The sequence below is a fragment of the Cetorhinus maximus genome, chromosome 8 (assembly GCF_964194155.1).
Source record: "Cetorhinus maximus chromosome 8, sCetMax3.hap1.1, whole genome shotgun sequence".
NCBI lineage: Eukaryota > Metazoa > Chordata > Chondrichthyes > Lamniformes > Cetorhinidae > Cetorhinus > Cetorhinus maximus.
In genome coordinates, this window is record NC_135886.1 from 17724845 (window position 1) to 17748092 (window position 23248).

The 23248-nt window shown below is 45.2% G+C and overlaps 1 protein-coding gene across 1 annotated transcript in view; it reads right to left on the bottom strand.

The window, feature by feature from the left end:
- Positions 1-18872, bottom strand: part of LOC144683469 (acidic mammalian chitinase-like) — a 43473-nt gene extending 24601 nt beyond the window's left edge. The window contains exons 1-2 of the mRNA XM_078546517.1: positions 18731-18872; positions 18544-18624 (exon numbers count right to left, since the gene is read on the bottom strand). Coding sequence (XP_078402643.1) covers positions 18544-18568 — 25 coding nt within the window. The 5' untranslated portion in view covers positions 18569-18624; positions 18731-18872. The remainder of the gene's footprint in view (positions 1-18543; positions 18625-18730) is intronic.
- Between the last annotated feature and the right edge of the window lie 4376 nt (positions 18873-23248).

The following is a 23248-nucleotide window of genomic DNA, read 5'->3' on the forward strand; positions in this document are numbered from 1 at the left end:
CCGGAATGCTAGGAAAGATTTATATTATGGAAAATGCAAAGTTGCAAAGATGTATTGCAACAATGGTATTTACATTAAAGGGGAGAAGCATGTATAAAGGAGATAAGGTTATGTGTAAGGGAAGAAGGTTCTAAGATCTAACAAGTGTGAAAACCTCCAGCCTCCATGTACCAAGCTGCTGTGTCCAGAAAGCAAAGCTAAGAGAATTCATTTTAAATATCACTGTCCAGGGCATTGTGTGCTTTGCCTGGGCCTATTGAAATCTGTTGTTTTATTGCTGCCTTAATGGAGGTGTAACTGGGAGCTAGATTAATTAGGGGAGCTAGGAGTTATCACAGTAGTAACCTGCAAACCTATGTATGTGCTTAAAATCATTCTTTTATTAATAAATGTTTAATTTAGTTTTGTTAAAAAAACCTCTAAGGCTCGGTGGTCTGCTGAATTCAAGGCACGCATCTTGAAATAAAAATACAAATTGCAAAAACAGTTGTGGCAGCAATTTCAAACTTCTCTCTCAGATTTGAGCAGCTCAGTATTTACCATCCACTGTGCAATAACACGATGATTAGAGCATATATTCAAGACTGTCCATGCGATTGGGATTGAGGGATTTCATTCTTGTTGTTTGCTATTAGATATATCACTAATGTGTCGACAGGGTTCAGTCTTTCGAGTTAACTTATGGTCGTGAAGTAAGGGACCAATCACATTGATTCTGGAGAAATTAGAGCCCGCTAATCTAGTGAACAGTGCCAAGGGACCACCATGCTGCAGAACACTGGGAGCTGAGGCCAGAGCAAGGGCAAACAGCTGGATAACTACCAGCGGGTTCCTTATGCATTCAAGGATAATCAATGGGTTGGACATGACAATCAGCAGAGTTTTAAAACCAAAGTATATGCTATAAATCTGTCTCTGTAATTTCACATGTGTGTCATAAGTATTCAATTTACAGTTCAATACCAGCCAAGGTCAACACAAGTCACCACAAAATAATTTTATTGGGGAAACTGGTTTGTTAATATTGTCCGGTTTTCAAAGAAGTCACTGTTGTTCACCTTCTTCAGGGGTCCCTCCAGAAATCTCAAAGCAATGTAAAAGTATCAAAGGTCTCCAATTCCTTTTACCCCTCCTGTATGTTTTGGAACTGAGTATTTTTCAAATGTGTAGAAGAGGAATATCAGAGCCAATATATTTATCACCCAATATTTTTCTTAGAAAGAAAAGCATTAGGTCTCCAATGAAATGCCCATTTTATTTAATTATTTGTAATAGTATTTTTATATATTTTCATCAGTGGGCCCAGCAGCTGAAGGGTAACAAGGAGGTGCCATGATGTGTACTTTGGATCTGGATGATTTTGGTAGAACTAAATGCAGTCAAGGAGTTTACCTTTTGATCAACACATTGAAGACATTCCTTAGCTATAATGGTTTTTACATATTATATGCAACTCAACTTCACTTGAAATACATCCTAATGCTACAATCTGCAATATGTTAACAAACCTTGTGTCTGCATGCACTTTTTGTGTACAAACCTCACTTCACCTTGCAATACTTGCACCTATATATTCCATTCAAAATTCTGATGTCAATATTTAAAGTGGGAATTGTTCTGTTATGGGTCATTCCAACTTGGACTCTAGGCATGGGACTCGGTTAGTAGACAAACTGTAGACATACTCAGGTATCTGCTTAGCACTTGTTTATTAGTACTACATCTAAAGAGGTTACAGAGTAGGCATGTTGACCCGAGGCATGATTCCAACCTCAAGAGAGAGCCTAGCACATGACTGAGTGAAGTCAGCGGTACATCATCATCTATATCATCCATTAGCATGCCCCGTCTGTTATCCCTTTATACTACAGGAACTGCCTCTATAAACCTCCCGCACTATAATCACACACGCCCATCAGTGGGAGTGCTGTCATGCCTCAGTTCAATGCCTTACCTATAGAGCAGGGACATCCCTATGCATCAACCAACTCTACTTCCCATTGCTGTCAGTTTTACTATTTTACTATAAATAATATGAAACAAGGTTTAAAGGATGTGAAAGTTCTATATGAGGGAAAGGGCATTTATACTAAGCTGTGATGCGATTTTGCAAAAGTTCACTGGAAACAGCTAGTTGAACGTAAATATGTGTCAGGGCCGTGGGAGGCATTCAAAGAAGAGATAGTGAAAATTCAGAACAAATGAGTTCCCAAAAATAAAAAGGGTAGGACTCCCAAATCGAGGGGGGAATTTCCCCCATATCGGGTGGGGCGTGCGGGAGCGGGCGCTGGCTGTGGCGATCAGGACCGCGCCGCCGTTTAGCACGGGCGGGCCAATTAAGGCCCGCCCAGTGTGTTTGGTGACTCCCAGGGATGGCGGGAGTGGGCGGGCGCAGGAAGAACAGCAATCACCGCCAAGTCCAATGGCAACTTGGCGGCCTGTTTAAAGGCCAAGCTGCAGCCGCACCAAGGCTGCTGTACATGGCCAGAGGTTGGGGGGCACGGCACATCTAATGCAGCCATGCAGGAGGGTAGAGCGGGTGGCCACTGTGCGCCCAGGTTTTCTGATGATCGCCTTGCTGCCTTCCTCGAGGAGGTGGCAGCACAGCGGGATGTGCTTGTCCCCGAGGACGGGAGGAGGAGGCCACCCCACTTGACCAAGCGTGCGTGGGAGGAGGTTGCGGAGGTCATGAGTTCCCACGACGTGTTGCAGCGCTCATGGACCAAGTGCCGCAAGCGCTTCAATGACCTGCTGTGCACAGGAAGGGTTAGTAGCATGTTAGTATTGTTCACTGCACCCATCATGTAACCTTCTCCCACGCTGTCGGTCCACCCATATCTGAGTGGCCTGATTGCAATGAGTCAGTGACGGCATGTGTTCTTAGCTAGGTGGGCCACCAATATTGCCTATGCATTCAGCACGAGAGGGTTATGATGAGATGGGTTCTGCACCCGCAGCATGTGGTGGAGTGACACCCACATGACTGTGGTGGGTTCAACCTGGAGGAGCTACACCCAGGCGCACTGCTCAAACTTCAGGACATGTTGAAGTCAGGGTGATGACCTGGTGGGAGGGGATGTTCATGGTGCTGTGGCACATGTGGATGTGCTGCCCTCTTTGGTCTTTGGTCCACGTCATTGTGCCTCCTTGCAACGGCAGGTGCAATTGTGTACTCCCAACTTTGATGAAGGCAACATGTGGATGGGTGGGTGGCGGGGGGGGAGGGGTGCAGGGGGAGGGGGGGGGTGTTGGGGGAGAGGGCACACCAGGCCACCGGGCATATTTGTGTGAGTGCCAGCCACCAACAGGGGAAGGATGCACTGCAGCCCTGCAATGGCCAACTTGGCTTGGGTTGGGCCAGCCGCGAGGAGATTGACGGTACAACCATCACCTATCAATGCAATTTTTTCAGTTACAGGAGAAGAATTCTCATAGCAACGCCAAGCGGCTGAGGACTGGCGGTGGGCCAGGCCAGATTTTGCTGCTTAGCCATTTTGAGCAAGAAGCCCTCAGCCTGGAGAGACGGCACGCGCCCAGGTCCACTGGAGCCCGAGAGGCTGGGGTTCCGCAGTCAGGTATGTGTGGCCAGCACTCATGTCACCAGTAGTCTCCCAACATCCATGGCAGTGCTGATTGTTGAGTGAGTGACGTTACCAACATGGCTTTTCCCATTGCGTGTGGAATGATGAGCGCATGATGAGCCGGAGGACAGGCATGTACATTGACATTGCTCGCAGGCTAACTGATCGAATTTCCTTACTCTGCCTTCCAGCATCATCGGCGCACGGCTGGGAGCCGGAGCAGCAGGGGACCCCTCTGACACCTGAGGGCCATGAAGTTGCACCTTTAGAAGCGTCACACCATCTCTGCCAGGCAGGAATCAGCGCAGATGCTGGCAGCTCATGTCCTATTCAGTCGCCACTTGAGCTTCCAAGCCCATCTTCTCTCAATCACAAAGGCAGCCTATTTCCGCCTCTGCAACATCATCCAGCTTCTCCCCATCTTCATCTAAAAGTCTCATCAGCACCATTGTCACCTCCAAGCTCAAGGCAATAGATATTAGACTGGTCCATGCCAGAATTGGGTCAGGGTCTTGACTAGAGATGAGCTGTCAGCATCAGTCCTGCCTCCACAGCTAGATCACCCTGCAGGAGAAACACATTTTGGACAATGGGGGAAGGAAGGGGGTGCATCACCAAGTCTGTGATGTGAGGGGAAGCACTCCAGTTCCTCTCGGCTCTACAGAAATGGAGTGATTTTCTACATTAAAGGTGATATATAAGGGTGACTTATTCTTGTTTTAGTTTACATTTTGAGGTTGATGGGATGCATTGATTTACCAACATGGGACACTTGATCTTCTTATCCGAGCTGGACCTTTATAGAATTACTGATTGAATTTATTGCATTTGACTATAATCTAGCTGCAGACTAATTAAAATAATGTCAGTTTGCTCTCCCAGCTCAATGCTTTTGAATTGCATTACTAAATGACCTTATCCAACAGCAGCTGATTTAATTAAAACTACCCTACAAACCGTGAATTTACCTCAGATGTTAACTTTTCAACTGCTCCATTTAGCTGTGGTTTGAAAGTATCGATGTAAAATATTTTAAACGACAAAAGCTTTAAAACTTTCTTTCAAGTTGTCACGCAATTGATATAGTTTGAGAGTAGCTATATTAAACTCTACAGATAGATCAATCTTCAAATGCATCTGAAAATATTAGAATGATATTAAGATTTCCATAAACTTGAAATATCGAGCACTGTAATTGATGTCAATGTTAACACACCAAAATAGAATAAGTAGGCAGTCTGAGAAAGAAAAAACAATCATAATGCTGTTATCCATGAACAAATAGTTGATGCTATTTGATTACTCAGGGAAATATTTCAGTCAAATGAACAGAAATTGAAATGCCAAACAACTTTCTGACTGCACCCTTGCAAAGGAAATCTTCTGGAGCTAATCATCCATTACCATGGTATTCCTTTGCTAATTTAACCAGTTAACCCTAAAATGGTTAATGCTATTGCTAAAAATGTCAGGCAAAGTAATTTCTTGCAGTCAAACTGCTATCACCCAATGCAATCTTACTATTTATTTTCATCAACTCCACCATTAGTTAAAAACGGAAATGGGTAAACCGGAGAATTAACATAGAACCGTGATTACTCATCTGTACGCTTGTACTTTGATGCTATTTTGCATTGCAGCACAAACATAGAGATACATGTTACTGTCAAAGACCATTTAGTGGAGGAACAGCAGGTGGATCATCCGATAGGTTATTTAAGGGCTGTTTGAGCTTGATCAAAACTTGACATCAGACTACCCAACAATAAGGCGTCTTCAGAAAACACAACGAAGAATCAATTAATTTATAATTAAGCTTGAACTTGAGAAGAGAATCTCCTCTTTGATCTACTCCCCATTTAATTACTAAAGCTTATTTTCCAAAATAATTCTTTCAATGTTCTTCAGGTCAGATGGCAAGTTCTCGTTCCACACCTCAGTTGATCACAACAGGTGTTTTTAAAGAATCTTTTTGCCAAAACAATGGATATTTAACTATTTAAGTGCAGTGACTGTAAAAGACATATACAATTTTTCTTGTAAGTCTTGTAAGAAAGGAAATAATATTTATTGTACTTTACATACTTTAGTGAGTATAGTCCTCCTAATCTAAATAGAATAACGCACACGCTCCAACACTCTCCCACACACGGGGCAGGATTTTGACTTTGGCTGGTAGGCGTGAGCCCCTGATTGGCCGGGTAATGGGCCGCCACCCACGGTTTGCCCACGACCACGATTTCACATTATCGGGCCAATTAAGGCCCGCTCAGCATGAAACACGGCTCCCCACTGATTGCGAAGGGCCGAGTGGGGTCAGGGGCTTGTTGGCCGCCGAGTCCAACGGCGACCCGGCAACCGGTTTAAAAATGGCGCAGGCAGCCCCTTGAAGACTGCCACAGAAGAACATTTCCTCTGCGTTGTCAAGATTCAAGTTATGGAGTCGTGTGCAGCTGGACACAGCAGACAGGAGGGCAGGTTGGGTGGGCACTTGGCCCCCTGCTTTTTGGATGAGTGTCTCGCAGTCCTCCTGGAGGAGGTGACTGCCAGAAGGGACGCCCTTCTCCCCAGGGATGGGAGGAAGAGGCCACCGCACCTCTCAAAGAGGACATGGGAGCAGGTTGCAGCACTGGTTATCAGCCATGACGTGGTGCGGCAGACATGAGTGTAGTGCTGGAAGAGGTTCAATGACCTGCTGCACTCAGGGAGGGTGAGTACCGTGTTGGCATGGATTAGTGTGCAGAAGTGTTAAGGTGTGGCTGTCCCCCCATGGACCTCAGGGGTGCTAGAGGTTACCAAAGTCTGCCTCCACGCCCTCATCATTCTCCTCACCCTGCTCCTCTTCTGACTCACTACTGGGCTCATCCTCTGTGGCCTGTGCGGCTGTGTCAAGATCCTCTTCCTCCAGTGGGTCCTCCCTTGCCAACGCCAGATTGTGGAGAGCACAGCATACAACCACTATCAGTGTCACCCGATCTGAGGGGTATTGTAGTGCACCCCCTGAACAGTCCAGGCATCGGAAGAGCATCTTCAGATGACCTATGGTCTTCTCTACGACTGCCCTTGTGGAGGCTTGGCTCCTCTTGTAACACTGCTCTGCCTCTGTTCTTTTGTGGTGGAGAGACTTCATAAGCCCATCTCACCCAGCAGCCATCCACTGAAGAGCCCCGGCACCTGGGAGTGCCGGAGGATGTAAGCGTCATGGGCACTGCCTGGGTACATTGCACAGACTTGCAGAACCTGCATCCTGTGGTCACACACTATCTACATGTTCATGCAGTGGAATCCCTTCCTGTTGACAAAGGCACCCGGCTCACCCGCTGGCACCTTGATGGCCACATGTGTGCTGTCGATGGCACTCTGGACAACGGGGAACCCTGCATTCGCTGCAAAGCCTCTAACTCGCTCTGCCTGGCTCGTCTCATCTGATACGGTAGTGAATGAAAGTCAATACACGCCTGAACATAGCGTCTGACACCATCTTGACACAACTGTGGACAGCTGATTGGGAGACTCCACACAGATCCCCCACTGAGGGCTGGAAAGAGCCAAAGGCATAGAAGTTGAGGGCCACTGTGACCGTCAGAGCCATTGGCATGGGGTGTCCACCCACACATTCGGAGATGATCTCAGGCCCAATCATCCCTTGAGAGGCAGAACCTCCTTCAGCATCACATCTCAGACATACTGAGGTAGCTGCATCACCGCCCGTAAACCCTGGCAGCAGGATAGTGGCATCTTCTGTGGCCCCTCCTGCCTTGGGCTACCTGCTGGCCCTGCGCTCCTTGTGCCTGTGTCTCTCCTCCCACAGGTCCCTCCCCTGGAAGCTGCATTGGGACATGTGGCCTCCTCTCCCTTCTGCCCCTCTCTTCCTCCTCAGAGGAGGTGCCACCAGCGGAGAGCACAATCCCCATTACCAGGGTAACGGAAGGCTGTCTGATACCTGGAAAGGTCCACACGGCCTGAATCCTCCGGGGGCCTTGGAGACACTAAAAAGTCCTGACATGAAACCTGTAAATCTAAGAACGAAGTCCCGAACAAAGATGAACTGCCAAGTACCGATAAGCCACCAGCAGCAAACTATCTCCAAAACTCCTTACTACTTACACTGGCAATGCTGCTGACCATTTTTATCCTGCCCTTGGATGAGGTTTAGCTAATTGCTGGCTGCCCGCCTGCCCGTTTTGCCTGTGCAGTGAGGGCGAAATTGCAACATAAAGTCCAGCTTAATTGCCTTTTTAATGGACTTAACTGGCCCTGTAATTGATGGCAGGCGCAGCTCCGACTCCTGTGTGCTCCCGCCGACCGAAATGTTGGGTGAGTGCACGATGACGTCGGGACACTCATCTAACATCGCATGCGTTAGTTTCCGCTTGAGCAGATCGAACGCATGCCTGCCCGCTCAGTGAAAAACTCTGCCCATGGCCTGGAATTTGCCAGCCCCACCCATGGCAGGACCCATCGTGGGAAATCTGGCGAGGTGGCCAAAAGTGCATTGACTTTTGGCAGAACTTCCTAACCATGAATTCAAGAGTTCTCACATAGACACAGACACACACACACACACACACACACGCATGCACGTGTGCGCACACACTACACACACATAGACATAGATGTTAATTACAACATGGGAGGGTAGGTTAAATTGTTTGAGTCCAAAACAAGTCAATTGTATGTGGCCCCTGTAGATTGATGGCTTAGGTGATTTCAGACTGGGCTTGATAGTCTTTCCAGATTCTGTGTCAAGGTATTTCAAAGATGTGAGTGGAGGGTTTCTACCTTTTCTTTTAGAGCTTCTGGGGTCAGTAGGTGCTGCATTAATACTTAAGATGCTTGAGGTCTGTGGCTAGTCAAAAAACAAGTTTGACAGCAGGACAGCTGGAGAGAGAGAGAGGGAGTCAACTGAGGTTCTCTCTGGTCTCACTCTGACTGGCCTGGAAAGAAGCAGTTTCCTGGAACACAAAGATGGCTCGGTTGCTCATGACATGATCTCCTCTCACAAATTGCAGCGTTATGCAAACATGGTCTTGGGACAAAAGCAGAAACAGAAATACCTGGAAAAACTCAGCAGGTCTGGCAGCATCGGCGGAGAAGAGTACAGTTGACGTTTCGAGTCCTCATGACCCTTCAACAGAACTAAGTGAAAATAGGAGAGGGGTGAAATATAAGCTGGTTTAAGTGGGGGGGTGGGGAGAAGGTGGGGGGGTGCTTGTTGGGACAAGCAAGTAGTGATGGGAGGAGATAACCAAAAGATGTCACAGACAAAAGAACAAAGAGGTGTTGAGGGTGATGATATTATCTAAAAGAATGTGCTAATTGAGAGTGGATAGCAGGACAAGCAAGGTACAGATAGCTCTAGTGGGGGTGGGGTGAAATAAGACTAAAAGGGCATAAAAGGTATAGATAAATGATGGGTGGAATATATTTAAAAATAATGGAAATAGGTGGGAAAAGAAAAATCTATATAAATTATTGGAAAAAAAAAAGGAGGGGGAAGAAACGGAAAGGGGGTGGGGATGGAGGAGGGAGTTCAAGATCTAAAATTGTTGAACTCAATATTCAGTCCGGAAGGCTGTAAAGTGCCTAGTCGGAAGATGAGGTGCTGTTCCTCCAGTATGCGCTGGGCTTCACTGGAACAATGCAGCAAGCCAAGGACAGACATGTGGGCAAGAGAGCAGGGTGGAGTGTTAAAATGGCAAGCGACAGGGAGGTCTGGGTGATACTTGCAGACAGACCGAAGGTGTTCTGCAAAGCGGTCACCCAGTCTGCGTTTGGTCTCTCCAATGTAGAGGAAACCGCATTGGGAGCAACGAATGCAGTAGACTAAGTTGAGGGAAGTGCAAGTGAAATGCTGCTTCACTTGAAAGGAGTGTTTGGGCCCTTGGACGGTGAGGAGAGAGGAAGTGAAGGGGCAGGTGTTGCATATCTTGCGTTCGCATGGGGAGGTGCCGTAGGAGGGGGTTGAGGAGTAGGGGGTGATGGAGGAGTGGACCAGGGTCTCACGGAGGGGTTGATCCCTACGGAATGCTGCCGAGGGGGTGAAGGGAAGATGTGTTTGGTGGTGGCATCATGCTGGAGTTGGCGGAAATGGCGGAGGATGATCCTTTGAATGCGGAGGCTGGTGGGGTGATAAGTGAGGACAAGGGGGACCCTATCATGTTTCTGGGAGGGAGGAGAAGGCGTGAGGGCGGATGCACGGGAGATGGGCCGGACACGGTTGAGGGCCCTGTCAACCACCGTGGGTGGAAAACCTCGGTTAAGGAAGAAGGAGGACATGTCAGAGGAACTGTTTTTGAAGGTAGCATCATTAGAACAGATGTGATGGAGGCGAAGGAACTGAGAGAATGGGATAGAGTCCTTACAGGAAGCGGGGTGTGAGGAGCTGTAGTCGAGGTAGCTGTGGGAGTCGGTAGGCTTGTAATGGATATTGGTGGACAGTCTATCACCAGAAATTGAGACAGAGAGGTCAAGGAAGGGAAGGGAAGTGTCAGAGATGGACCATGTGAAAATGATGGAGGGGTGGAGATTGGAAGCAAAATTAATAAATTTTTCCAGGTCCCAACGAGATCACGAAGCAGCACCAAAGTAATCATCGATGTACCGGAGAAAGATTTGTGGGAGGGGGCCGGAGTAGGACTGGAACAAGGAATGTTCCACATACCCCATAAAGAGACAGGCATAGCTGGGGCCCATGCGGGTACCCATAGCCACACCTTTTATTTGGAGACTGGTTTCAACTCCATTGTTTAGAAATAATTTCATTATATGGTGAGTGGAGTTCCTTTCTCAGCCAGGATCCATTGCCCAAAGTGATTGAGACTAATGGCTTGGTCCACACCCAGCTGAATACATAGGTTGTGTCTGGATGTTTTATGCCTGGTTTGGGGGATGAGTCATTCACACTCGGCTTAGTTGATTGTCTCTGGTGGGCTTCTTCTAGACAGCCTGGTTCCTTGCTGATGGCTTTATAATTTATAGGGTACAGCTCTGTGAGTGTTCGACCATCTTAGGAACTGCTGTTTAAGTCACTTAAAATGCTGTTGTTCAGTCGTGTTAAACCTATCTGCTAGTTTCCGCTCACTCAACAAATAAAGTCACTTTCGATATAAAACAGGGTTTAATAACATCTCCCTACCAGGGCAAATGAGCATTTCATTACAATTATTTTGTTCAAAAAAGGAAAAGTAATAGAGACACATTCATTTTCATACATTCGCTCACGCCCACATCAGACACAGCAGCTGAATTTAGTACAGCCTGGACCCAGTCTCCCATTATCCATAGCTTCTTGGATGGTTTTGTGCTGATTCAAACTGTCAATAAAACACCAGGTATCACTTTGTTTTATCCTGCAATGTGTGTTTTCTTTAAGTGATATGAACACAAAAGCAGGCTCCATTAAAATATCCGTGCATTTTGGGTTTTGGATTTCTTCACAAATGTTAATTTGTTGTGATCTGTGTAGACTAAGATCTCTCTATGTCCATTTTGAACATATATTTCAAATTGCTCGACAGTGAGTAGCAGCCTGAGAGTTTCCTTCTCTGCAATGGAGAACCTCTTTTGGTGCCGATTCAATTTCTATGAGAAATACCCAATCGGCCTTTCGATGCCTGATTCATCAACTTGGAGCTGAACTGCACCTATCTCTATGTCACCAGTATTGGCCACTTTAAATGGTTAGTTAAGGTTTGGAGCTGACAGCACCGGTTCATTTGTTAATATGGCTTTCAATGTCTTGAGAGCTGTTTGCCACTTTTCTGACCACACTACCTTTGCCATTTTCTGCAGAAAATCTGTCAGTGGGGCGGCTAAAGTAGTGAAGTTCTTGTCAAGCCTGCGGCAGAACCCACACATCCCCAAGAATTGCATTATTTCCCATTCAGCCCTGGTGATGGGGAAATCCACCAGCTCTTGCGCTGTCACTGCCTTGAGCAACACCACCCTTGACACATAATATGCCCCGAGCTTTAACAAGCTCGCCCTTTGTGAGGTTTAACACTAAATTAGTAACAGTAACATTCAGAATGGGGATTCTGACTGGTCTAGGTTATCCCTCCAGGTGTCACTGTATACTAACACATCATCCAGGTATGCTACACAATTGGGCAGGCCAGCTGCTACCTGCTTCATCAGTCTTTGGAAGGTGGTTGGGACATTTCTTAACCCAAAAGGCATAACTCAGGATTGGAAAACACCATCTGGTTTGGCAAAAGCCGAAATCTCTTTAGTTCGGTTGGTGAAGGAAACTTGCCAAATTCCTTTTAACAAGTCTATCTCTGTGACTGTAAGAGGAGTTTCTTACTCTGCCAATACAGTCTTCCAGGTGAGAGGTCAGGTATGAGTCAGCTCTGGTCACTGCATTAGCTTTGCTGTAATCAATGCAGAGCCTGGTTGAGCCATTGGGATTGGGCACAAGTACAACTGGAGAACTCAGGCTGCTGTGGCCGGGCTCCATCAGGATGTGATCCAGCACGGACTTAATTTCATCCTGAACCTGGGTCAGTTCCTCGGGGCCTAAGAGATAAGGATTTTGCTTGATGGCAGGGTGTAGTAATTGAAGGTATAGCCTTTCCTACTGCCTGTCAGGGGTCACCTGATTGTTCTTGGAGACTCCGGTCAATGAGCCCTAAGCGTGGGTAATGTTGGGGGGTGGGGGTATGGCTTTTCTAGTCGAGGGCCTGATTCAAGCATGTAGCTCCTGAAAAAGTTCTCTGTAATAAAGTTATCTATTTCAAGTAGAAACCTGTCTGGTACATCAAGTTATTATATTTGGCAAGGAGAGTAAAATAGCTCCGACACTGCACCTCGCCTTGTGAATGTGAGTACATCAGATCTTAAGAAAAAAAAAAGAAAAGTATACTCACTAGTCATGCCACTCTTTGGCAGGATTAATCCTTACGATGTGTTTGTGGAAGATTGGAGCCAGTATGTAGAGCACCTTGGTTTTTATTTTGTGGCGAGTGAAATTACCGCAGAGGAGAAGCAGAAAGCAATCCTTTGAGTGTATGTGATAGCAAGACATCCAATCTCATCCGCAGTCTGATGGCCCCAAACCTGCCTAATTCTAAGTCTTTAACGAATTAGTGGACCTCGTGAAGACGCATTACCAGCCAAAGCCATCCGTAATTATGCAGAGGTTTAAGTTTAACTCCAGAGTTAAGGGCCCCCCCGGGAGAGTGCATCACAATCTAAATAGCGAAGTTGAAGAAGTTGACTGAACACTGCGACTTCTGAGTCACATTCAATGGCATGTTGCAGGACCAATTCGTTTGTGGAGTTCACGACGACGCCACTCAGCACAGTTTACTCACAGAAGTCAGCACCGATTTGAAGTGGGCCATGGAAATAACACTAGCCATGGAAAGTGCTGCAAGAGACTCACAGGCTTTACAGGACATACAACATGGCGCAGTTCTTCATGTGGGTCGGGAACCTACCGCCAGGCGTGGTACAAATACCATTGGTACACAGCAGCAAAGTGAGAAACAATCCCTGCATGCTGGAAAAAAGAGAAGGCCTAGTGGAAGATTTCAGCGGAATCTGTTCTAGGTGTGGAGGTGCCATGTGCCAGACAACTGCAGATTCAAGGAGGCAGGGTGCCATTATTGGCATAAGAAAGGGCAGGTAATAAAGCAATTCAGAGCAAAATCAAAGCAGCCCATAAGACAGCAGAGCAAAATGATTGAAGTGATTAATATAACAGAAGCTCAAGCTGCTGACACTGACATCTATTCCCTGTAAAATGTCACATCTGTAAAAACCGAACCTATCACCATCACAGTCAAAGTGAATGGGAAGCCACTAATAATGGAGGCAGGTACGGGACTGTCAACCACAGTGGTGGGAGAGCACAATTTAAATACCCAAATGAAGGTACCCAGCCACTGAATCTGCAGCGAACAATGGCTCAATTGAAGATATACACTGGAGAATCCATACAGGTGAAGGGCATCACCACAGTACCTGTGCCTGTGTCCTAGAGGCAACAGGCAGCCCAGCTTCCAGTGATCATAGTGACAGGTGAAGGACCTAGCCTTCTGGGCTGTGACAGGTGCATCAAGTTATTACACAGCAGTCTCTCTCCCCATCTACACTGTGTAGAGCTAGGGTCGTGCATCCTGACTTGTCCTTACAGATCTCTTTAAGCAGTACAAGCAGTTTTGTTAAGTCGCCTCTCTGTTCTGCAACTATGTAAGACAGCGCAGTGTCTACCCTCCCATGTCTTTCTGTGTTGCCTGGAAGGCAGGCAGTTCAATTTTGGAGTCGTCCAGGCTTCATTCTCCCTTTAACTCTTCGTCACTGTTCTTTTTTCCCTCCTCTTTCCTCACTGGCTTATCGGTGCTTGTTAGTCATGTTTCCAGCTGTAATACAGCTCTAACTTGTAGATGTAGCACAACCTTTGTTTTTTCCTACGGTCTGGGATGTCAATTAAATAACTCACTTCACCAATCCTCGTTACTACACTGTATGAGCCATTGAACCTGGCTTTCAGTTTCACCCTGTGTATTGGCTGTAAAACACTATCACTTGGTCCCTTGGTTTATATGATCAAGTCTTGACTTGTTTGTCTGCCTATTAATAATTTTCTGTGAGATTTTAAGGTGCTCTTGAGCCACAGCACAGGCTCTCGTGAGCCGCTCACAGAACATGGACACATAGTCTAATAAGGAAGCCTCACACCTTTGTTCTAAAAACTTCTCCTTGATTAGTTTAAGAGCTGACCTCTCACCTCTTGTCCATAAACTAAATCAAAGGGACTAAAATCAGTAGACTCATTTGATGAATTCCTGGTAGCAAACAGGGGGATTCCCAGCCCTTTATGCCTATCAAGAGAATACTCACAGCCAAATACCCTGATCATGGTATTCAGGGCCTGGTGGTACAGTTGTAGTGCCCATCGTGACTGTGGGTGGTAGGCTGAACACCTTAGCTGGATTATTCTCAGATTACTCAGGACCTTTTCAAAAATGCTAAACATAAATTTGTGCCCTGATCTGGTGGGATCAAGGTAGGCAGCCCGTATAAGTTAAAGCATTGAGTTAGACCCTTAAACTACTACTTTGGCTGAGATAGTTCTCAGGGGAATGGCCTCTGGAAATCGGGCAGCCACATCCATGTTGGTGAGAAGATATTGGTAAGCCTCTTTTGTTTTCGGTAGGAGTCCCACAATTTCCACCAACACTCTGCTGAATGGTTCCCCAAAAGCTGGTATGGGAATTAGTGGAGCAGTTTTTATTGCAGGTTGGGGCTTCCCAGCAATGTGACAAGCACATGTGACCAGGTTTTATGAATTCTGCCACATGCTTGTGGAGTTGTGGCTAATAAAAATGCTGCCTTATGTGGGCTTGTTTTTTTAGGATAAGGACATGTCCAGCCATTGGAATTTCATGGGGTATCCTCAGTGTTTCATGACAGTATCTCAGAGGCACTGCTGACTGGGGGACCACTGTCCATCCTTCATCCACAGGTCTATGAGGAGCTCTCCAATTCCTCAACAGGAGATCGTTTTTTAAATAGTAGCCCTTCTGAACTGCCTCTGCCCCAGATTTAGTCTGGACTAATGTTTTTTACATTGGTGTCAGCTTGCTGAGCCTTGTCCAAGGAAGACTGCTTATGTTTCCTCTGGCTCATCTAAATTTCTGAAGAAAGCTTCAGGTGACCAGACTGCAGAGTCATCCTTCTGCGATGCTGGTTCAGCCTCCTCTGACGGAGTTTGTTTGACAAAGGACTGAATTACCACACAGTCAGGGAAAAAGCCAGGAACCTTCTCCTGTAACTGCTCTGTCTCCCTAACCTCATTTGGCATCTCTAAGACCACTAGTACAGCTACCACTTAGCCCCCACTAGGTCATTATCTGGGAGCAGGTCAATCCCATCCACAGGTAAACTAGGGACAATCACTATGGCAACCGGTCCTCAAATAAGGCTGCACTTCAGGTGCACTCAATACGAAGGTACGGGCATGTATCTCCCCCCAATACCTTCCATTAGCGCTTTGCATTCAGCCGCTCTCAGCTGGGATGGTCATGCCTTTATCCAGCAAGGAGGATTGTCTGGTCCTAAGTAGCACTATGAGCTAACTTGCCTCATTTGAGGGGTATGGCATCACTTTCCCTTTGAAACCAAAATCCTGGTAACTTTTAGCGATTTGGTCAAATTGTACCGCACACACAGCACTACTTTAACAGGGATTTACTGCCACATTTAGAGACAGTCTTGTTTGCTGTGCTTTCCATCAGGGGCCATTTGTGTGCACTGGTCTGGTGTAACCTCACAAAACATACAAATTATCCCTTTAATTTCCAGCAGTCAGCTCAAATGTGGCTCGCTTTGTTACAATGGAAGCACATAGGCTTTTGGGCATCACTGCTGTTCTCAGCACCTTCATTCTGAGTCTGAGGAGGAACCCCTGTGCTGCCATTTTTACTTTCTCACCTGTGGCTGCTTATTCTATCACTCTCCCACCTTCTATCTTTTCGGGCTTTGAGGATGACGAGGAAAGGATTTCTCTTGGGAAAAGTGCTTGTGGACACAAGTTCATAGTCGTCAGCCATAATCACTGCTTGCCTGGCTTTGGAGGCACTCTGTTCTTGAACATGTGTCTTTACAGAAAGACAGAGTGAGTTTTTGAATTCCTCAAGAAGAATCACATCTCTGAGCTTTTTGTATGTACAATCTATCTGAAGCACCCGTATCAATTGGTTGAAAGCGAGTTGCTTAAGCCTTTAAAGCTCAATATAAGTTTGCTCGGGTCATTTCCAAGAAATTTGGAATTTTTCTTGGTCCGTGTCCGGTCAGGATCCAATTTTTGCTCAACTCATAGTTTGACGAATTCTCATCGAACAAAAGGGAATAAACCTCATGGGTTTTCCCCGTTAATCTGCTTTGCAGTATTGGGGTGAAAGCCTCTGCTGGTCACTCCAACCTCATTGCAAATTTTCCGAATGCAACAAAAAAATACCTTCACATCCTCCTTATTAAACCTTGATACCAAGTGTGAGTACTTTAAAAGTTCAATGCTTGGTCCTGAGTTATGGTCATTGATTTTAACAGTGCCAGCTCCACTGAATACAGCCAACCTTTCCCTACTCAGTTCCATCTACATTAGCTCCTGGTCTTTTTGTGCATTTAACTCCCTTTCAAACTTTTTCCTTGGAAGGCTCTGTCTCTCACTCTTTCCTGGAATTCTCTTTCCTCCTTTCTTTCCTGTCTCTCCTTTTTCCTGGAATTCTCATTCCTCTTTTTCCTTTCTCTCCTGTCTTTTTCTTTCCTCTTTTTTGCTTGAAATTCTAGCTCTAGTTTCCGCTGCTCCAGCTGTATCTTTGCTAATGTTAGCCTGTCCGTTTCAGATTCCATTCCTCCTGTTCATCAGGTTCAATTGAAATGTAAGTGACCAGAAGATTGAGGATTTCGGGTTTCCTCGACTTTGGACAGCCACTAGCTACGCTCCCTAACTCTTCAATGGATAAGGCTTTAAAAGTGTCCCAAGTAACTTCATTCTGTCCAATGAAGGTACCATCCCCGAATGTGGACATGTTAAGTATTCTAGTACCGTAAACCACAGGACAACCTCGATGTGAGGTTTAAAACACGTCCCGGGATCAATTTGATTTCCTGCTGCTAATTCCTCATTGTCCATGAATCCAATCACAGATGCAGCCCCCAAATATCTGTTAAGGTCAGGTGGGGAACGGTAGAATGGCTCCCCTCTCTTTTCACCCTTTGGTTAACCGCAACAGGTGTTTTTAAAGAATTTGCTTGCCAATTTAATGGGTGTTTAAGTGTGACAGTAAAAGGCACACACACATAGGTTTTCTTGTACGTATTACAAGAAAAGGAAATAGTTTTTCTCCAACTCTCACTCACAAACACACACACACTCACACAAAGAGGGAGGGTAGGTTAAATCTTAAAAGTCTGAAATCGTTTAGCGTATGCAGATCTTGTAGATTGATGGTGTCAATGATTTCAGCCTAGATTCGATGATCATTCCAGATTCTGCATCAAACAGCTCAAAAAGATGTTTATGGAAGATTTCCATCTTTTCTTGCAGAGTCAGAAGCTGCTGTGTTGATATTTAAGAAGCTGCCTGCACTGTGTGGCTGGTCAAAAGTCAGGCAGGGCACAAACTTGCAGGGCAGCTGGAGAGAGAGAGAGAGAGGGCGCCAACTGAACGTCTTTTTTGTCTCACTCTGACTGGCCTGGAACAAAACAGTTTCTTAAAACGCAAAGAGCGTTTGCTTGCTCTTCACACAATCTCCTCTCACAAACTGGCCAGTCATACAAACATGGTCATACTTAGCTGGTTTCAAGCCCACTGTTTAAAAATTATTACATTATATGCCCAGTGGGGTTCCTTACTCAGTCGGGGTCCATTGTCCAAAGTGGTTGATTTAATGCCTTGTTCCACCTCCAGCTGAATACATTGGTTATGTTTGGATGTGTTGTGAATGGTTCAGGAGATGGGTCATTCATCCATGTTAATTGCTTCTTATGCACTACTTCTAGACAGCCCAGCTCCTTGCTGTGGCTTTATAATTTGTAGGGTACAGCTATGTGACTGTTCAACCATCTTAAGAGCTGCTGTTCAAGTCACTTTTAAAATGCTGTGTAGTAACAATAGTTTTGGGAAATTGTGTAGCTTTAGGAATAATGCTGTGATGTAAGATCTCATGATCTGTGTAAACCAACATGTTAGCAGCACGGGGAACCTCTGGAGCAGAGTACTTCCTACTTACGGAGTTTGCTGAAAGCGTGTAGTTGCTATTGCTGTCTTGTAAATAAAACCAAATGTTTCCGCTAAGTAAAGTTGTTTGAAGATCAACTCTATAAAATAGTTATTCAAGCTTTCAAACTTATATGCTAAGTTCAGCTCCTCAATCAATAAAGTCATTTTAAATATAAAACATGGTTTTATAACAATATGAAAGGTAATTAAATAGTAAAATAGGCTTACCTGTTCCAAATAGAAGTTTTACCATCTTGCAGCTGGTACGTTGTGGGCATCAACCTCTCTCTTTTATACACTGAGTTTATCCTTTGTGATAAACAATTCCATAAGCCATTAGCTTTATCACTGGAAAAGGATCAGCCACAATGGAAAAATAACAGTTCTTATCTTATCTTCGTAATATTACCTTCACCTTCTCTTGAGTAACAACTTGTCTCCTCTACAATGTCATCTCGATTGTCGACCTTCACTATCACCCAAAACTTACTGTTGTGCTATAAACGGAGGCTAGGAATGTGGTGAGGAGGGTTGAGAGAGTACTCTGCTCCAGAGGTTCCCCGTGCTGCTAACACATTGGTTTACACAGACCATGTGATCTTACATCACAGCATTATTTTTAAAGCTGCACAATTTCCCAAATTTTAATGTGGGATCAAAAAGAGCGGGAAAGCTCGATGCTTCAGGTCCAGGTAAGTATGAATCTTCCTATTGGTCAGCGTCGTGTTGGGCTGTGCAAGTCCAGTACATGGTGAATGAACTGGTGGACAATTCAAAAATCAAAAATTGATCCTGCAAGACGAGCAGGCCTCTAATTCACATAAATTATTTCTGCCTTTCAATGTTCCTGACATGAGCTTCTGACATCAGCGCAACCATTTTAACCAATATAGCAAAGGGTGCACTTTCAATCAGAAAGCTGCCGACTGGGGAGAGACAGTGGTGATGTCACTGGACTAGTAATCCAGACGCTCATGCTAATGTCCTGGGACATGGATTCAAATTCCACCATGGTAGCTGGTCATATTTAAATACAATTAAATTCAGTGGTGGCCACTAAACTATCATAGATTGTTGTAAAAACCCATATGGTTCACTAAATTCCTTTAGGGAAAGAAATCTGTGACCCGACCTTGTCTGGATGACATGTGACTCCAGACCCACAGTGGTTGACTCTTAAGAATCCTCTAAAATGGCCGAATCAAGGGCAATTAGGGATGAGCTACAAATGCTGGCCTTGCCAGTAATGCCCACACCTATGAAAGAATAAAGAAAAATGCCCCTCATGCTGAGGGTCAAAAATCAAAAAGAATGCAAAACCCAGCACAGAAAAGCCGACAGCTGAAGAGACAGAATTTTTTTTAAATGGTGACTGCGCTTAAAGCAACAATACATTTATAAGGATAAATACATGAAAAATGGCTATGGGCTGAAAATTATGAGACCCCAGAGAGTGGGTGACTCCACAGTAAGCCAAACACCTACATTCGCCATTACCTGGAAAGCTTATTGGGAAGTGCAGTCCCCCTGCAGTCGTTCATGATGCCGCAGTTCGGGCGTGTCGATCCATTCGACCCCATTTCAGATGGCTGGTCTCTGTATGTCGAATGGCTAGCATTCTTTTTTACCACTAACGACATCGTGGAGGAGGAGAAGAAGAGGACAATTCTTTTGTCCGCATGCAGGAACAAAACATATGGGCTGATCCGCAGCCTTACGTCACCTAGCGCCCCAGACTCAAAGACTTTTGACGAGTTAATAAAAATTGTACAGAGCCACCTGAGGCCAAACCCCTCAGTTACTACGCAGTGCTTCAAGTTCAATTCAAGGAACAGGTTTCCAGAGGAGACAACAGCTGACTATCTGGCTGTTTTAAAGGCATTAACTGAGTGTTGCGAATTCGGAACGTCCATTAGTTACTTGTTGAGAGATCGGCTGATATGCGGGATTGGAGATGATATTATCCAAAGGCATTTGCTAGCCAAACCTAGCCAAGACTTCAATAAGGCATTAGAATTAGCTACCACGTTGGAGGGTACAGTTAGAAATTCCAAAGTTCTAAAAGTTACACAAAATGGCGCCGTCCATCTGGTCGAGTGGGACAATCCGGCAACAAAAGGCACGAAAACTTCGGACTCCACGGAAAGGCAGGAAACACTCTCTAGCTCCAGACCATTGAAAAACAATGGTACCACAGTGAAAACCCACCAAATGAATGAGAGAAATACATCCAGGCCTCCAGGTGAGTGAATGACAACTCAAACAAGTCGAGTGCTTTTTCTGCCACCGCTATGGACATATAAGGCAGCACTGCAGAGAAAGGCTAAAACAACACTATAAAGGCAGAAGGAAAAATCGTGAAATATGCCTCATGGAAGAGCCAGAAGAAATAGAATCAGATATCCGTACATTATATAACCTCAAAATGGGTAGAACTGAGAGAATCCAAGTCGTCATTACAATTAACGGACAACCCATTAAGATGGAAGCTGATACAGGAGATGTCCGCCATTGGAGAACATACATTTAGAAATCTGGGTAAAGGAACCCATCCTTTGAAGTTAGAAGTTTCGAACTCAAAGCTGAGGACATACACGACCAAAGAAATAAATGTGAAAGGGGTATGTCAAGTCAAGGTGCAGTATGAGGACCAGTCTGCAAAATTACACCTATTTGTAATGTCAGGCAGGGGACCGAGTCTCCTTGGGAGGAACTGACTGGGAGGGACAAATCTTGAGGGATTGCTAAGTTCCCAAATGAAAATCAGAAATGTTGCTGCAAGAAAAAATGAGTATGTAAAGACCCAACGGGTGAAGCCCGTAGAGGTGTTACACCGGGTCAGAGTTCAAGCTGGAGTTACCATCCTTCAAAAGGAAATGGAAAATCTATTAAAGAACTTTCATGTGCTACAAAATTCAATCAGCTCCCAATTTGTGCCACAAAAAAGATACGAAGAAGAAACGGAGCCTGTCCCTGGCCAAGTTAAGGAATGGATTAGCTGAGAAGGGGCAACAATATGCGATTCCCCAGGAACCTATTAATGAGAAGAGGAAAGAATTGGGAGAGCTGAAGCAGCAGCTGCGTAAAAGCCCTGATGTTTCAAAGGTAGGAGACCTTGAAATCTCAGAAGAGCTGTCAGAAATTCCAACTACTGAGCTCATTCACGTTCAGCTCGCGCCTGAGTCTAGTCCAGCCAACAGCGAAATTAGAGAGAAGACAGAGATACCGGTCAGTGCCGCCAAGGAAAGGACACACGCAGGGAGAAAAAGAGAAATCATTGACAGTCCTCAGAAAGAAATACAAAAAGATTTATTTTTTCCCTTTCCTCTTTCTCCTCGCACATCATGTAGCTCATCGTTGTATTGCTTTGCGCTTGTTGCCCTTCATCTGTTTCAGCTTGGAGGGGAGGGGCAGCAGGAGTGAATGTGACTACTCCTGGAAGATGGTGAAATCATCCACTGAGGGGTATAGTGAGCAATTGCCCCTGAAAAGGAGGTCTCAGAAACACCAGCCAAGGTTGTTGGGCCGTGTTGCTCAACCTGTGTGAAAGAAGGCCTTCTGAGTGACTTGACCTGTAAATAGTTAGGTTTTTCAGCTTGTTAACTGCACTTTTAAGTAAAGGGCAGGGATGTGGTAAAGTGAGGTACCCTGTCCCTTTAAGAGAATGCAAGTGTACTGATTATGTGACAGCATTGACGAATCACTGTACAGCATGGGCAACTGGGAACTGTAAGTCTAGCTTAGGAGGTTTCTAAGTGAGCACATATGATGTGGTACTCTGCCCTATGTCTCAATAAACCATCACCATTTATTCTTACATCAATCTCTCCCCAATATTGATTGCAAGCAGCAATTAAGGAGAACATAGGAAGATAGAGTTCAGTTGGCCAAGACATTAAAATCCTTCTACTATTTCTTATGTTAGGGAGATATCCAACAGTTTGCCAGTTAGGCTCAAATCATGTGATAACAAGGATTGTCAGCACAGACCTGCTTATCACCGATGACACCTCTCCCTAGCTCTTTGGTAAAGTTATCCAACTAATCACGTACCCCCACATTTCCCCAAGCCCTTTAAATGTTTTTCCTTTAGATATTTATCTCTTTTGAATGTTTCCAATGAGCTGCACTGCCACCTTTTCAGACAGTGCATTCCAGATCACAACAACTCACTGTACACAAAAATGTTTCCTCATGACAAACAATCACCTTAACTTGCCACCCTCTGGTTGCTGACCTTGTGATTTTCAGTTGTCTCACGATCACTTTGTACCCTCTTTCCCTTAAGTATCTGCCTGTCCAAAGTAAGGTCATTTTTGGATTAACATGTATTTTATACACTTTCCGTTAAGAAAATATTGATTGGAAGCAGATCTGGCATCGGAGCCACACAGCATTGGTTAGAGCTGCATTGACATTCCTGATTGGGGTGAGTAGCTCTACCATTTAATGCAAATGAGAGTGAAGCCCCTATTTCAGTAGGACATGATATCTATCGGCGCTTATTCCAATGGATTCCTTTATTGAAATAGCTGATTTTTTCAATTTTGCACTTTCACCTGAAGTATAACAAAGTGATCTGGGTTTCTGATGCTGCAATTTGCAATAACTTTGCAAATTTATGAGGGTAATATAAATTTAATTCAATTAAGTTGATGTTGGATATTTTATTTTTGATAGTCTAATCCAAATCATTAAAATACTAGTTGTATTTTGTTTTGCAGAATTTGAGCCATCAGCAGATATAACATCACCAACCGCAATCATTGGGCTGAATTGTCCGCTCCGGGACCAAGTCCCGTTGCTGGAAAAGATGCCAGAGGGACTTCCGCTGCAGAACATGGTGGGTAAGCACGCTGAATCGCACGATGTTCAGCTCATTCATTGTGCAGCCACGTGGTTTATATCGAGTCTTGTGGCAGAGAGGGCAGAA